This window comes from Vipera ursinii (genome assembly GCF_947247035.1).
Source record: "Vipera ursinii genome assembly, chromosome: 6".
Taxonomy (NCBI): Eukaryota; Metazoa; Chordata; class Lepidosauria; order Squamata; family Viperidae; genus Vipera; species Vipera ursinii.
The window spans coordinates 46,753,668-46,770,866 of NC_139515.1; the positions used below are offsets into that span (position 1 = coordinate 46,753,668).

The following is a 17,199-nucleotide window of genomic DNA, read 5'->3' on the forward strand; positions in this document are numbered from 1 at the left end:
ATGGTTACGTGATCAAAATTCAAATGCTTGCCAACTGAGATGTATTTATGATAGCTGCACTGTCTTAGGTCATGTGATCACCATTTCTAACCTTCCCAGCTGGCTTTCAACAAGCAAAGTCCAAGGGGAGAGCCAGATTCACTTAATGACCACAGGATTCACTTAACAACTGCAGTTATTTGGTTAACAACAAAGTAGCAAAAAGGTCATACATTGTTATTAAAATTATTAATAACTGCCTTGCTTAGCAATGGAAATTTTGGGCTTAATTATGGATTTAAGTCAAGGACTATATGTCCAAGAATAAATACTCATTAATATTTCAAATATCTTTGTGCAGTAATACAGAAATGGTGATGAACAATAATTATACTGTATATAGCATAGTAATATAATACATATTAGTTTTTAACAAGCAAGTCTGATTTTAACTGAATTAACATTGAATAACATTATAAATGCAGGGATGTGGTGGCTCAGTGGGTTAGGACGCTGAGCTTGTCAATCGGAAGGTCGGCAGTTTGGCAGGTCGAATCCCGAGTGCCGCATAACAGAGTGAGCGCCTGTTACTCGTCCCAGCTTCTGCCAACCTAGCAGTTCGAAAGCACATAAAAATGCAAGTAGAAAAATAGGGACCACTACGGTGGGAAGGTAACAGCGTTCCGTGCGCCTTTGGTGTCTAGTCATGCCGGCCACATGACCACGGAGACGTCCTCGGACAAGCGCTGGCTCTTCGGCTTTGAAACGGAGATGAGCACCGGCCCCTAGAGTCGGAAACGACTAGCACGCATGTGCGAGGGAACCTTTACCTTTACCTTAACATTATAAAAAGCATGCTGGTTATACTTATCTTGAGAACGATTGGGCTGCTTATAAAACTAGGCCTGTGCATTACTTTGATTTTTATTCTAAAAAGGTGCTTTAAGGCAGGCAATGAACCCCAAAAGCATCTCAAAGCAATCACACAGTCCTAAAGAAATACACAGCTGCTTTATTTATTTATTTATTTATTTTATTTTAATCCCATTTATATCCCGCCCTTCTCTGAAGACTCAGGGCGGCTTACAATTTAAGCACAAACCAATGTGCTTAGCAGTAGCCTTCATTCTATGTATATGCCTGCTTATTAGGGCTTTCACACACACCCCAAGCGGCATTATTACAAAGTCAGCTTAATTGCCCCCAACAATCTGGGTCCTCATTTTACCTACCTCGGAAGGATGGAAGGCTGAGTCAACCTTGAGCCTGGTGGGATGCGAACCTGCACTAATTGCAGGCAGCTGGTGTTACTTAAGGAGGCATTAGCCCACTGCTCCACCAAGGCTCTTGTTGTTAAGTTAGTATGGAAGGTTTGTAGCTTTGTGTGCTCCAAAGCAACCTTTTCAGAATTGAATCAAAAGCATGGCACAATCCTAAAAAAAAAATCTACTGTCAAGTTTCTGCTCGTATCACAAGCCTGAGATTACTATGTTTAACATCAGAGTTATGCGCTTAAAACCCTAAGCTGAGGACAACCTACATTCTATAGCAAATTTATCAAATTATTTTTGCAGAATTTAATTCATCTTAGGGAGCAGCCATCAAGTAAGCAAATACTAAAAGCATTTATGATCACTAAATATTATTCTACCACAATATGTGCTCCAAATCAAATACATATATTTAATTTTAAAAAAGCATTTTATTTATATTGTGGAAGAGGAACATATTGCTCCTTTATGAAAACTATCCATCCTTTTTTATCCTTAAAAATTTGTCAAAGGGCAATATAGAAAATATCTGTGTTCATTTTTTTACAATGTGAAACAAACCACCATGATATACCTGAATCAACTCTTTGAATCTAAAATACATTTTCTTGCAAACATAAAACCATTACTATCTAATGTTTAAAGCAAATGTGCATAACTGTCTGAATCTGGCATCAAATGTCACACATAGCAAGGTGAAAGTTAAGGGTGAATTTTGCTGATCTAAGCTCTTTCAAAAATTAACAGCAATCAAAATGGGAAAAAAGTTGTATTCTTACTTGTCAATGTCTGCCATATTTCCAGACCTCAGCAAACCTCTAAGAAAAGAAAAGAAATAATTTAAAATTGCTTTAAACAGAAATTATACTAATGTTGAACTACATTGCAATGGATCTGGGAGAGTATGGTATTGTACGCATTTTAAAATCTGTTAGAACTATAGTCCTCCTTTTTTGTATGATCATAAGCAAAGTACTAGGTTGAAAAGTCTTTAAGTAAAATTCCTAAATTACACGTAACACTACACACTATGAATGGTTCAAGAATCCAATAGGTATCTTGGTACAGTAAAAAGATACTCATAACTTGAACATCTCCTAGCAAATACATGGACACATTTTTATACCTTTCTCAGTAGCAATGTGGAAATAAACAGTGGTGTATTACAGAAGTAATTTTATTTTTATTTATTTTAATTCCATTTATATCCCGCCCTTCTCCGAAGACTCAGGGCGGCTTACAAGCTTAGCAGTAGCCTTCATTCTATGTATATGCCTGCTTATTAGGGCTTTCATACACCCCCCAAGCGGCATTATTACAAAGTCAGCTTAATTGCCCCCAACAATCTGGGTCCTCACTTTACCTACCTCGGAAGGATGGAAGGCTGAGTCAACCTTGAGCCTGGTGGGATGCGAACCTGCACTAATTGCAGGCAGCTGGTGTTACTTAAGGAGGCATTAGCCCACTGCTCCACCAAGGCTCTTTTTGATGTTCCAAACCACAGTTTGGAACCACAGTCTGAAAAGGAAGCTGTCTGCATATTCAGAATTGCTGTGCAATACTAAGGTAAACCTATCCACAAAGATGAATGGAAGAACTCAACTTCACTGGAAAGTGAATGTTGCTACTGTTTCAAAATAGATAATTTTAATTGATATTGCTGCAACACAATTAACTCCCTCTTATCTTTATTAACAAAGAGAATGTGTGATTATGGCATGTAAAAATTTGTTCACTTCTTTTTGTACAAATTGTAACAATGTTCTGAAACATTGTTCCTGTTTGAAGGATCTAGTTCATCCTAGCACTTGCTTCTCCAATATTGTTACTCATTTGCAGAGATATCCGTGACAGACTCACATAACTGGTCATTGTTAACTGGGCAGAGTTGCTTCTTTTATATAAGCTGCATACTCAGGAATGCTAGATTGTATTAGATAATAAATTAAAGCATTTGTTATTACTGAATATTATATATATATATATATATATATATATATATATATATATATATATATATATATATATATATATATATATATATATATTGATATATTGATATATTGATATATATATTGATATATTGAATATATTGTATTTTTGTTCCTGCCAGAAGAACAGATATACAAAATTAAGTGTTATTAAAACCGTGGAATATTTAAAATTACTCGTCAATTAAGACATTACTAGTAAAGCCCAATTTTTCCATTAAGTTATCAAATAGCAGGCTTCTTCAACTGCTTCTCTGGAGTCTATTTGGAGTCTTAAAAATATATTGATAAGACTCAGCAAGTCCAGATATGGTGGACTTGCAACAAAAATGGTGCAATGTCTGAGAGACAAAACATATTGGGAGAGATTGGAGGAACTGAATATGTACAACCTGGAGGACAGATGGGAAAGGGGTGACAAGATTGAAACCTTTAAATATATTACGGTTGTGAATAAGTTACTAGAAGGCAATATTTTCAATATTAAGCAAAAATCAAGAATACGGGGGCATAACCTCAAACTGACAGGATGGAAATTCAAAAGTAGTGTTAGAAAGTATTACATCAGAGAAAAATAGATCAATCATTAGTAACTGGAATAAACACACGTTCATCATCCAACAAAAGTTAAAAATAAAATAAAAATAAGAAAAATAAAAGAATGAGAAAAAAACAAACTCAAAGGGCAGACTCAAAGGACACTAGATCTTTTTCTGCCATCAGTTTTCTATGTTTCTATATTTTGACTGGTAATCAAATTGATTTAGCAAATCATCAAAGTTTTCATACTTCCACTTATATTGAGTGATGTATCTTCCATTTGTTTAATAGTTTCCAGCTATTTTGAGTAACATGTCTAAAAGTCTGTGATTGCCTTTTCAAAGGTTCCTCAAATACAGCCCTTCTACATAAAAATATTATATGCAAGGCACTGATAAAGAAATTTGTATCATAAGTTTAGAACTATATTTCATTAGGTTCAAACACCCCCAAATTTTATTTCAAACACAGAAATATCTGCATACACAATACAAAACCTCTTGTACAGCTTTTCATTTCACTTGAATGAATTATGTAAGGTCATTGTCTAAATAGTATTTAATGAGTTGATAACAATTCTGATGTCTCTAAACTAGACATGTCAAACACAAAGTTCAGCCCGCTATGTGGTTCTGTCCGGCCCAGGGATCTGCTCTGGAAACAGCAAAGGACCAGCCCGCCACATCTCAGCCTGACCCAGGCCAACCAGGCACTGATCTACAACCTGGTTGCATCCATCAAAGCCAGAACGCGCTCAGCCTTAGATCCACAGGGCAGTCCTGTGTTGCTTGCTGGCGCATGTGCAAGCGGAGTCTGACATCCCTGCTGGCTGTCTTGCCCCGCACGCTGACTTCACTAAGGACGCCGGTGCTGGTTGTCTCCTTTATGCACACCCAGGGGGCAGGGCAGAGGCGGCAAGGCAGCTCCTTGCTGATTTCAGGGCTGCCCTATGTAACCTTGTTTCCTTTGTTCCTTCCTTCTCTCCTTCTCATCTTTCCTCCGTGCTCCCTAGGGGCACACGCAAGCGGAGGCCAGTGTCCCTGCTGGCTGTCTTTCCCCGCAGGCTGACTTCACCCAGGACGCCAGCACTAGCCGTCTCCTGCGCGCACACCCAGTGGGCAGGAAAGAGGCACCAGGGCAGCTCCTTGCTGGTTCCAGGGCTGCCCCGTGGATCTAAGGCTGAGCACATTCTGGCTTTGATGGACACAACCAGGTTGTAGATCAGCGCCGCCCCCTCCCACCAGCACCTTGTCTTGCAGCCACAAGGCTTTCCTTTCACCGGGACAGCTCCCACCCACCCACGTGGAATAGCAAGACCGGCAGCAACATGGCAGCATTAGCAATCTCTCCCCCTCCCATCACCCCTTCCTGAGACCGGAGGAAGGAAAGAGATGAGAAGGCAAAGGAATGAACAGAGGGAGGGAGGGTGGGTGGGTGGGTGGGTGGGTGGGAAAAAAGGGAGGAAAGAACAGAGGAAGAAAGGAACGGAGGGTGTGAGGAAGGAATGGTGGAACGGTTGGAGGAAGGAAGGGAGGGGGAAAAGGGAGGGTGGGAAGGAGGGAAAAAAGGGAGACACGAAGGGTAGGAGGAAAAAAGGGAGGGTGGGAGGAAAGTACAGAGGAAGGACGGAGGGTGGGAGGGAGGAAAAAAAGGAAAGAAGGAGAGGCAACTTGGGTGGAGATGCCCCAGTTCACGCAGTTCTGCTTCAATCCTGGATCCATTGAGACTTGGGCTCCCAAGAGAAAGCAATTTTGTGTTCTCTTTTGTCACAGACAGGACTTTATTGGCAATCCAAGTTAACACTGGTATTCTTGAATTATGAACTCTTAGGAAGGTATCCCTTCCTTGTGTGTTGCAAACAGCCATTTCCAGTGGGGAAAACAGGACAAAGCAGAGTAGAGGAAAATATTTTCCTTTGCTATATTACCAGTCTGAATTAGACCATGGCAGGGTCCCTGCAGGAGAGCTCTTTTAAGGATTATGTATTAATAGAAATATATAATGGTGGGACGCAGTGACTCAGTGGGTTAGGACGCTGAGCTTGTCGATCAGAAGGTCGGCAGTTTGGCGGGTCGAATCCCGAGTGCCGCGTAACAGAGTGAGCGCCTGTTACTTGTCCCAGCTTCTGCCAACCTAGCAGTTCGAAAGCACGTAAAAATGCAAGTAGAAAAATAGGGACCACTACAGTGGGAAGGTAACAGCGTTCCGTGTGCCTTTGGCGTCTAGTCATGCCGGCCACATGACCATGAAGACGTCCTCGGACAAGCGCTGGCTCTTCGGCTTTGAAACGGAGATGAGCACCAGCCCCTAGAGTCGGAAACGACTAGCACGCACGTGCGGGGGAACCTTTACCTTATTAATAGAAAAGCAACTAACTCATCTCTGTTCTAAATGCTAAAGCTGTTGCACATAAAAAACAGAGAAGCTCTGATCAACTATCACAGACACCATTTTGACAGTTCTGCTGTACTGTTGTCTGTGGACGCCCCCACTAAATGCAAGCATGGAATAAACTGAGCCTGATTTGTTCTTGGCCACAGAATACTAGCAAAAGTGGCATTTGGTCACAAGGCAAGGAGGCATTGAGAAATATTTCCCCTTTTGCATTTGAGCATCCAAGAAGGGACAGGAAAGGAGAAAAGACAAACAAAAAGAAGGAAAGAGGAGAAAGAAGGAAAGGAGAATGAAGAGGGAAGGGAGAAGTAAGTAAGAAAGGAAGGAAGATTATAATGAGAGGAAGGATCTGAGGGAAGTCTTGCCATAGCACTTGACCCCGAACAGCCCTGCTCCCCTTTTGCCATCCCCTTGTCTTCTCCTCCTGACCTCTCCTGGTGGTCTCCCATCCTATCGCTGAGGAAGCTTTGGTTACAAAGCTGGGTCTCCTCTCATGGAGAGGAAGTGGGTTTCCCCCTGACCCACACATTTTGCCCTTCCACAACACCATGAGCAACTTGGCCAAGGAGAGCGAACACAGCAACAGCAGCCTTGAGGAGGAGGTAAACGCAGCTGGGCGCCCCCTTGGGGAAATGAGGCTAGGCTGGACTGGGGGGGTGTCCCTGAACTTGAGGGCTGGGCGCTTGACCTGCACCACCGGCTGGGGGCCCACCCACACAGTCTGAGAGGGACAGTGAGGCTCCTCCAATGGACCATGTCCTGGCACTTGTCCTGGTCCCACCCTCTGCCAGAGACCCTTGGATCTGCCCGAAGCCTGCCCAGGCACCCCCGACGTGAGCGATGTTGAGCTGGCCACACCCACCCACCCACCACCAAGGGCAACCACAATGCTGATGTGGCCCTCAAGGAAACTGAGTTTGACACCCCTGTCTAAACAATTGCAATTTTCACTATTAAATCTTTACAAAAATATTATCAAAGCTTGATAGCATTATCTACAAAGTGCTCCTCTATTCATTAAATTTGAAACCAAAAGGACTAAAATGTCCTCTTTTTTCTGAATGATGCAGTTTAAATTTTATATTAAATTTGCATCAGTGCAGAAATGCTAATGTGATCTGATTAAAAGTGGAAGCTTCCTGTAAAAAGAAATTCTTTTTACAAGCAGAAGATGCAAAGAAAAAAAACTAAACATAAAAAAGATACAAGATACCAATATTGTTTTAATCTATTTTGCATATAAAGGTGAATTAACATCAGTTGCAGCAATGGTAACAATCTTTAAAAACCAATCTTGCATTTTGTTATTATTACTGTAACAGAAACAGTTGACAACTTGAAAAAATACTCATTTAATTCTATTTTCCTACTGACATTGCTAGATTTTTTATTAATGGAATTCAAGAAAAAGATCCAAATCTAGTATATGCTTCTTGAAAAACACACATTTATTAATCTAAAAGAAGTAATATGGCATTAAAACCAGACGTCCAGAACAGTCTACCCACTTGTTGTAAGATTCATTTTCAGAAAATGTGGTGCACCCCCAGAATGATCAAATGTGCACATTTTGGAAGAAAAACATGCAATTAAAAAAATCCAAGAAAATAAATAAATATAATGGTGGGTGGGAGGTGTTACTTCAAGTAATTGCTTTATCAATGATGTACCTTGATTTGACAGAGGATGAATGATTATGGCAACAAAATCTGCTGCTCCAGTTTAGTTTATGCATCCTATCCACTCTTATCTTTCTGCATTGCAGAGAAAGCCATTTAATCTTTCATTGAATTCTCCACTGAAAAGAATAGCAATGAGATTCAAGATACCTTAATTTAAAATAGTAAAACCACAAAGTTTTGCTAGAATAAGCAACATCACATGATGACATCAGAACTTACAGTCAAGTACTTTTTGGCTAAGGCATCAGGCTTTAGCTGGATATTTAAAGTAGCATAAAGATCAATCTTAAACTTTGTATTAAGGTCTTAAAAAATTGTCAGAAGAATCGTGAATACATCATGGGTATTGTCTAATCTGTAGTGTCTATGAGTAACTATTACTGTAATCTTGTATGTTTTCCCCTACCATTCTTGAGAAAAAAGACTGATTGGATACAGCAAAACTCCTCTGAAAGCAATTCCACTTAAAAAAAACTATGGTATACATGTCTTCATGTCAAATCTGCGATTCTTAACATTAAATGGTTGGTCTTTCATATTTAAAAAAACTAATTTTAATCAGTTTAAAAATAAATGTGATCTAGTTGAACAATAAAATTCATAATACGTCATTGCCATTAACTTCTACTTAAGTATTATTCATGCACAATCCCTATAGCTTAAAACAAGTCACTGTATCTGTACTTTTTCTTCTGCAGAGATCAGAAAAAAATTCTAAGTACTGTATACTCTAGAAAGACATTATAATCATGATGAATAAAGCTAGCAGAATACATAAGTGATTACATATTTCTTCTGCCCACTCCACTTCGCTAGTCTAAAGTTATTTGAAGAGAATATTAATGCAAAGTATAATGCTGAAATACATCACCATCAAATAATAATTTATATAATAACGCATCATGGCAATCAAAATTATAGATGTCCTTAAGGTTTTATGCCACAAAAAATCTTGAAGAGTAAGATTTACAGATACAAAGTCATCCTAAGCCTGCATAAATCACATCCTATAATTCCACCCTTAGCAGACATATCAATGTAAATGTAGCTATTATATTTTTGGGAAAGAATATTTTTATTAATAGATCATTAACAGTAACATCAAGCTAATTCCTGCACCCCAACATTTCACAATATTCTTCCTTAAATATTCAAGACAACACAATTTCCAGAAAAAGGCCCCAAATACAGGTAGTCCTTGATTTACAACAGTTCATTTAATGACTGATCAAAATTACAATGGCACTGAAAAAGTGACTTATGACTGTTTTTCAGAGTTATGACCTTTGCAGCATCCTCATGGTCACATGTTCAAAATTCAGATGTTTGGCACCTGGTTCATATTTACTATGATTGTTGTGTTCCAGAGTTATGCAGTCTTCTGACAAGCAAAGTCAACAAGGAAGCCAGATTCATTTAACAACCAGGTTAATAACTAGCAGTGATTCACTTAACAACTGCGACAAGAAATGTCGTAAAATGGGACAAACATTACTTAGGAAAAGTCTCATTTAACAACATAAATTTTGGGGTCAGCTGTGGTCATAAGTCAAGTACTACCAACACTCCTTTCTCTAGGAAAATCTTCCACAAAATTCATATTATTCTCAACAATTTCTAGTAACCCAATTTCTAAATATTTTCCTCATTGTTAAAAGATTCTAGTATAGGTAGTCCTCAATTTATGACCAATTGCTTAGCAGCCATTTATAACCAATTGCTTAGCAACCAAGGTTCCAACAGGCCTACCTGGAAGTTAGTTACAACCCAGATTCAAAGTTTCCATGGTGCCTCCCACGTTCACATAATTGCACTTTGGCCACTTGGCAACCAGACCACATTTATAGCTATTTGAAAGTCCTGCTAATACATAATGATGGTTTTTATGGTTTTGCCACAAACTGGCATTTACTTCCGGTTTTCAGCAAAACCACATCCTTAAGCTTAATGAACACAGTGTTTGCTTAAAAACTATAGTGATTTGCTTAATGACTGCCACAACAAAAGGCTATAAATTAGGGTTAGTCATATGACCAACACATTTTATGACCATTATGAGTTATGATTATGTCAGGCAGGCTCCATTATAGTCATAACTCAAAGATTACCTGTACTCTGTAAATAAAAAATATCTGCCCAATCTGCACAATTTAGGAGTTGAAACCCAAGCATCTCAAAAGTTACCTAGGTTGTGAAACAGTGCTGAAATGAATCTTTAGAGTTTAAATAGAGGAGCACTGTATAAATACAAACAGACTAGAGCAACTCTTGACTATAATTAGGGTTGAAAATTTTATTTTCCAACACAGTTTGAGTATGATATACAATATTATGGGAACCAAAACTTCAGTGAGACAAGATTCCAGTTTCAGCAAATTTATTTGTAAGATAAATATTTCCATGCAATTTAACTTTCCTGTAAGGACTCAATTCTGCCAATCTCATGAAAATTTTGGAAAGTCATAAAATTGAGGAAAAGATCCTATCCCCCTACAGTACTGTATACAATGAAATTTAAACTAAAAGTGATTGCGAAAAGGACTCCAGAACAGAAAATTGATACATTAACCTAGGTTGCACTACTAAGGAGGAAATCCCTACTAGGTATTCTTAAGAAAGCAATCAAAAATAAAAATGTCAATATTGCTACATTGACATATATCTATAGTACTACAATGCTTGGGATAATACTGTGGGCAATAATGGCTCGTGCACTTTAAAACAAGGTGCTTAAGAGTTTGGGAAAAGTATGGTTATCTATTCCATGATATCAGTTATTAGAGGGGAAAAACAGAAAGATATTGCACTCATTCCTTTCTCAGTTTGCCATAATCTGTCTAATTATGGAACAGAATACTGAATTTAAGATGGACTAGTCTTATTCAACAAAATTCTTACATTCACCACTGGCACAGAATCCACATATTCAAAGTATCTACTTAATGTACAAAGCCTACTTCAAGATCTGTGTCACAACATTGGGAAGGGACGTCTACGAACAATAGATATTCCAGACATCTTAATTGCTCTATTTAATACTCCAGAAGAGAAGGACAGAAATTAGGTTCTAATTTCCTACAGGTGTTTGAAACATAACTGGATGTTTTTAAACAGCAGTTCCTGACCCCAAGAGAATAATGTCTACATTAATTACCACATGGGTATTCCGGTTAGGTTTTGCTGATCATCAGGGAAATACAGATCAATTATGCAAATACTATTAAATGATCTTTATACTAAGCGCTACCATACAGGCAATATTCTGTATGATAAATACCCGATACTGAAAACATGGAAAGTCAGCAGCATACAAACACATTAAAAGCTACTTTCTGTTTTTACTTTGGCCATGATTAATATTTGCATATAAATGTTATTGAACATAAACTGCTTTGCAGTGTTATTTTAAAAGCTTATGCTAGGCCTGCACAATTTGTGGAGGGGAAAGGGCCACGCTGATAAGTTAAAAATAATCACAGGAGTAGTTGGATGAACTATTCAGTAGCTACTGAATCAGCGACAACAGAGATGGAGACACTGGTGCCATTTGGCAGTTTGTCTTTCAGGGCAGCAGCAGAACCTTCCTGGTGGCTATGACATTTGTCAGCAGCAAATTTATGTAGTATTTTAAATAATGTCAGTGGGCTATATAAGAGTGTTTGGCAGGTCACATGCAGTCTGTAGGCCAATGTTATATGGGCATAGCCCAAGGGTAGGCAACTTTGGCTCTTTTATGACTTGTGGACTTCAACTCCCAGAATTCCTGAGTCAACATGGCTGATTCAGGAATTCTGGGTGTTGAAGTCCACAAATCATAAAAGAACCAAGGTTGCCTACCCCTGGTATAGCCTATGTACATACCACATTATTATGTTCTGAACATCAGGTGTTGAAATGGTCACTTTGTTTACTTATTTGAATTGCAATCCATAAGTAATATCAAATTTATACAGGTATTTCTCATAGTTGCAACAGTCTCAGTTATCATTGTTAGGTGAATCCTACCTAAGTGTCCCATGGTTACACGATTGCCATTTGCAATCTCCTGCCAGCTTCCCTAATGACTTTGCTTGTCAGAAGCTGGCAGTAAAGGCAACAAATGGCAATCATGTGACCATGGGATACTGCAATGTCATAATTGTGAGCCAGTTGCCAAATGCCTCAATTGTGATCATGTGATTGCAGGGATGCTCCAACATCCGCAACTACAATGTAACTCATCAGTTGTAAGTGACCCTCATACAACACTATGACTTTGAATAGTTGCTAAACAAGTGTTTGTTCAATGAGAACTACCTTGTATTACTATTACTAAACACAATTAAACCAACCTCAGTAAAGGGGAGGACCACTTTTCTGATTTACTATAGCAGCTGAATGTGCTTTCCTGGAAAGATGCAAAATGCAATTCAGTTTATCTGGAAACTTTCAGTTTAATAAAGTTGATTAAATAATGCTTATATTTACACGCAGTAGAATATCCTCCTGAGTCAAAACTCTTAGTATTCATTACTTTGCTAGTCCCAATGCATTTTTATAATTTTGGACATGCATCTTCAGGTGTATTAATTACTTCCATTTTACAGAAGGATAAACAGAAGAAAGTAACTTGCCAAGAACTGCCAATCATTTAAAAGAAATACTGCTACAGATTTTGTAACAATTAGGGTTTTATGTCTGAAAATTTAACATGTTAATAGACAACACCTAGATGTGTAATAGCCAAGAAAACTATTTTGACATTTAAAATATCAATTTGTGAAAATGTTTCTACACAGCACATTGGCCAACAAAAATGTCTGAATTGGAAGGTCATGAGAAATTTGAAGCCAACTTTTAAAGTCAAATTTGCTTGCCACATCAAAGAATTCAAAAAATCAAGAACTTAAGGTCATGTCAAGTGTCATTTGCATCCTTTCTAGATATTAAATAGTACATTAAAAAGTACACATTAAGTCCTGAATATGCATTCTTTGGCTACCTTTCTTATATTTTATGACCTCAGGCCTTCTGCTAATTCATATTCAAAACCCACCATTACAAAGATTACCTTTTAATCTTGTACTGAAATGGTATCTGTCATCTTACACATCTCCTTTTGTTACCACATCAAAAAGAAAATAGTGGTACTACACTATTGCATGTCCTACTTCTAATCAAATACAACCAGCTATCTACTGAAAAACAATGAAGCAAGGAACAGTATTTCAAGACACTTTAATCTCGCTTTTAGACTGCCCTGCCCTAAAAGCCATATGGCCAGTATCATGAAGCGTGTCCTCAAAAGTGCAGCCACCCTACCAGTTAATCCGATACTGTCTAAAACCGTGGTCCTGACACTATCTCAAAAGTTTATAAAGTGCATTTAGAAATAGCTATTAAATCACTGAGTCAGAAAATTAGGATCTAGAAATACAACAACGCTTGCCTTTGTGCATAAAGGAGGGAAAGTGAAAAGCGAGGACTTTTTATTACTACATATGGGGACTGCTTTTAAATCGCGAGGGAGGGGGGGGAATTATAAAACAGCGTAAAGTTAACTCTAAACCGATCGTGCCCTCAGGGAACACGAGTGATGAAGACTCCCCACGTGCACGCTCCCCAAAGGCTCACACCCAGCCTCTCCCGGGGGCCCACTATCAAAATCAACTGCCTATTTCGATCCCTTTTCCCTACCCCCCCCCCATCGCGGCAAATCCTATTTACGTTTTCAGCTCCAGTAAGAGGTTTTAATCCACGCAGCGCCACTTACAGGTCACCGACTCGGGGGGGGGTAGGAGGGAGGAGGCGGCCCAGACCTGCCTGTTCCCCACGTGTTTGCTTGTGCTTCAGCCGGCCAGACTAGGCCCGGCCGAGCCGAGCCGAGCCAGAACGAGCCGCCCAGCCACGGGCCTCGCCCTCAGGCGAAAGTGATTGAGGGCGGAAGGAGAAAAACGGCCTCGGCACCCTTGCACGCTCGAGCCGTCTCCCACTCGAGCCACACCGCTGTGACGTGAGGCACAATTCCCACATGAAGACCCAACGGCCAAGGGCACCGCCTCAAACCCGCTTTCTCCCCCTCCTCGGTGCCGACTGAACGCGAGGATCCCTGCAACTGGTGGGCCGAGATCGATATCTAGCCGGGCGGGCGGGCGGACGGCGGGCGGGCCGGCTGTGATCTTCAAAATCCCACCCTCGAAGCCACGCGACTCGGTTACCTGCGCGAGGCCGGGTCTCGCAGTGACTCAGGATTGAGGAAGAAGCGTCTCGCAGCCGGCGGTAAAAAGACCCAAGCTCCCGCCGCTCGCGCTCATATAGAATTAACGTCACTACGTAACCCTCCGCCTCACTTTCCCGCGCGCCTCGGTCTCCAGGCAACCTCGGGCGCGCGCCTGCCAAGGAATGGCTAAACTGCTGCCTAGTGACAAATAAGGAATCCTCCCTCACTCTCTCTCTCTCCCGCCAATCAACCCGCCAACCATTCAAGCCAGGCGGCTGCATTGGCGCTCCGCTGTGAGGCCACGTGCTCCCGGATTCTCTGTGATAAACAACGCGTGTAGCGAAAGGCAAGGAAGGATGCGCGTGCTGAGTGTGCATTTGAATGAAACACAAAATTATTCCTTTTCTGAAGCAGACATTTCCAAATTAACCCTCTTCTATTTCTCCATAACTGAATGTTGAATGCTATTATTATCAATCCATGAATACCCTAAAATGACATCATCATCATCATCATCATTATTATTATTATTATTATTATTATTATTATTATTATTATTATTATTATTATTATTATTATTATTATTGCTCTGTACACCACCCCGAGTCCTTCGGGAGAAGGGCGGTATATAAAACAAATAAATAAATTATTATTATTATTATTATTATTATTATTATTATTATTATTATTATTATTATTATTAATTCAGTGTATAAATTGTGGTTGCTGCTGTCAATTTTTTATTATATTTAACTCAGTCATATTTAGTTACTGTGTTTTATTGTCTCAATACATATCCACATCGGTCTTACATTATGTGGAACCCCCTGAATGCACTGGACTACAACATCCATCTAACCATGAGTTCAAGTCATCCCATGCCACCCGTCCGGCTAGTGGGCAGTGAGCAATGATGTAATCCAAAACATCTAGAAAGGGCTGGAACCGCATAAATTCTATAATAAATCTTACATTGATGTAGGTATGAAGGCATAAAATACTTGAGCTTATTAAAACATTTGGCAGAGTACCCCGTGACATGCTGATTAGCAAGCTGGATAGCATGAGAATTAAGTGGATAGGTATTTGGTAAAAAGAAAAAAAAATCATTCTCATTACTGGATGCTGATCAGATTGGACAGCAATATCAACTACAGCATCATATTCACAAGGATTAGTAATGACCCTCAACTTTTCAAATTCTTTTTAAGGATATAGATGAAAATTATTATTATTATTATTATTATTATTATTATTATTATTATTATTATTATTATTATTTATTGAACTTATATACTGCCCTTCTCCCGTAGGACCCAGGGCGGTTCACAAGGCAATTAAAACAACATTACAATACAATACAAAAAGTTAATAACAATTAAAATAGATTAAATTATCCTTGATTAAAAATCTAAAACCCCTATAACTCTGATTAAAAAACCCAATTAGAATAAATTAGAAATTAAAAATTCTCAGTCCTGGAAAACGTGGAGGAAATTTGTAAATGATACAAAATTTAGTGAGATAACTAATATGTTAGAGGACAATTACATTGAAACCTTGATATGTTGAGAAAATAGGCTGAGAGCAACAGAAGGAAATTTAATGGATACAAGTGCTAAGTTTTTCACCTAGGAAACAAAAACGAAATTTGTAGATATAGAACAAAAAGGCTTTGCTTGTTAATTGTACTTGTGAAAAAGTTCTTAGAATTATAAATAAAATATGAATATATGATCTAATGACAGTTAATTTGATGTAGTGGTTAGGGCACCAGGGTAGCAATCAGGAGACTATGAGTCTTGCCTTGGGCACAAAGCCTTGGGCCAGTCACTCTCTCAGCCCTAGGAAGGAAACAATAGAAAACTACATCTGATATCTTGTCAAGAAAACCGCAGGGATTTGTCCAGGTGGCCACCAGAAGTCAACACTGACTCAAAAGTATGTGCGCATGCACACACACATACACATGCATGGTATGATGTAAGTGTAAGGAAAACAAATGCAATTTTAGGCTGCATCTTCCATCTTTTCTCCTGTTTGAGGTTGCAGTTTTCTACTGAGGAGCGGTGCTCAATCTATTTGGATTCACAGTTCTTCTGGAAAAGCAAGTAATAATATAGCAAAGACAGTCTTTGCATAACTCTATCTGGTGCACCAGTTGCACCCCTTCCTGGATCATGCAGTCCTCTAGACAGTCACTAATGCTCTTGTCACCTCACAGCTTGAGTATTGCAATGTATTCAACATAGGACTGTCCTTGAAGACCACTTGGAAGCTGCAACTGGTCTGTATGCAGCAGTGTAAACTAAACAGTACTGGATGTGCCTCATTATGCCTACATGATACCCTTTCTTTCTGTTCTGCATAGATTGCCATTGTGCTTCTGGGTGGAATTCAAGATGCTGGTTATCACCTATAAAGATCTACATAGCATGTCTTACTTTGGGTCTATTCAATCAAACTGTGACATTTTTCCCGATTTAGGAATTGTATCTTCTTTGTCGCAGTACCTGGATGTGTTACTACGCAGATACTGTTTGGAATAATGAAATTTTGATTCCTGCACTGAGTAGGCAGTTGGATTTGATGATCTAAGTCAGAGTTCCCCAAACTTTCTAGCTTTGTGGACTGGTGGGGGGGATGGTTCTGTGTGAGTGGCTGGCAAGTGCACCCACACAGCTCAATTTATGAGAGTGGCATGCATGCGCACCCACCACTCATGCAAATGGTGCATGTGCATGTGCTCATCTGCTACTCATGCAAGTGGGGGGGTGCGTGAGCGCATGCACATTTACCCACCATTTCTGTGATCCGGTTGCAAACAACTCACAGCCCACTAGTGGGCCACAGCTCAGAGGTTAGGGACCCCTGATCTAAGTGACCTTTCATCTTTATGATTCTGCATTGAATGTGTTCATAATTTTGCACCTTAGCCATTTTGCTTCCCACCAATTTTTGGTTCACTCCTTCTGAATAGATTATTTATGGATGTTGTGATGTTTTAAGATAAGCACTTATTGTAACAATGTTTTTGAAATTTTAAAAAATGAAAACTACTATTTTAATGCAACCTTTAACAGAAGGATTCCTGATATCAGCAAACGAAGATTATTATGTATAACATTGTCCCTGGAAATAAG

At 39.3% G+C, this 17,199-nt stretch overlaps 1 protein-coding gene across 3 annotated transcripts in view; it reads right to left on the minus strand.

The window, feature by feature from the left end:
• Positions 1–14,131, minus strand: part of NAP1L1 (nucleosome assembly protein 1 like 1) — a 42,837-nt gene extending 28,706 nt beyond the window's left edge. For all 3 annotated transcript variants that reach the window (XM_083365670.1, XM_083365669.1, XM_083365671.1), the window contains exons 1-2: positions 14,055–14,131; positions 2,030–2,068 (exon numbers count right to left, since the gene is read on the minus strand). In XM_083365670.1, the coding sequence (XP_083221796.1) occupies positions 2,030–2,046 (17 nt within the window). In that variant the 5' untranslated portion in view covers positions 2,047–2,068; positions 14,055–14,131. The remainder of the gene's footprint in view (positions 1–2,029; positions 2,069–14,054) is intronic.
• Positions 14,132–17,199: the final 3,068 nt, after the last annotated feature.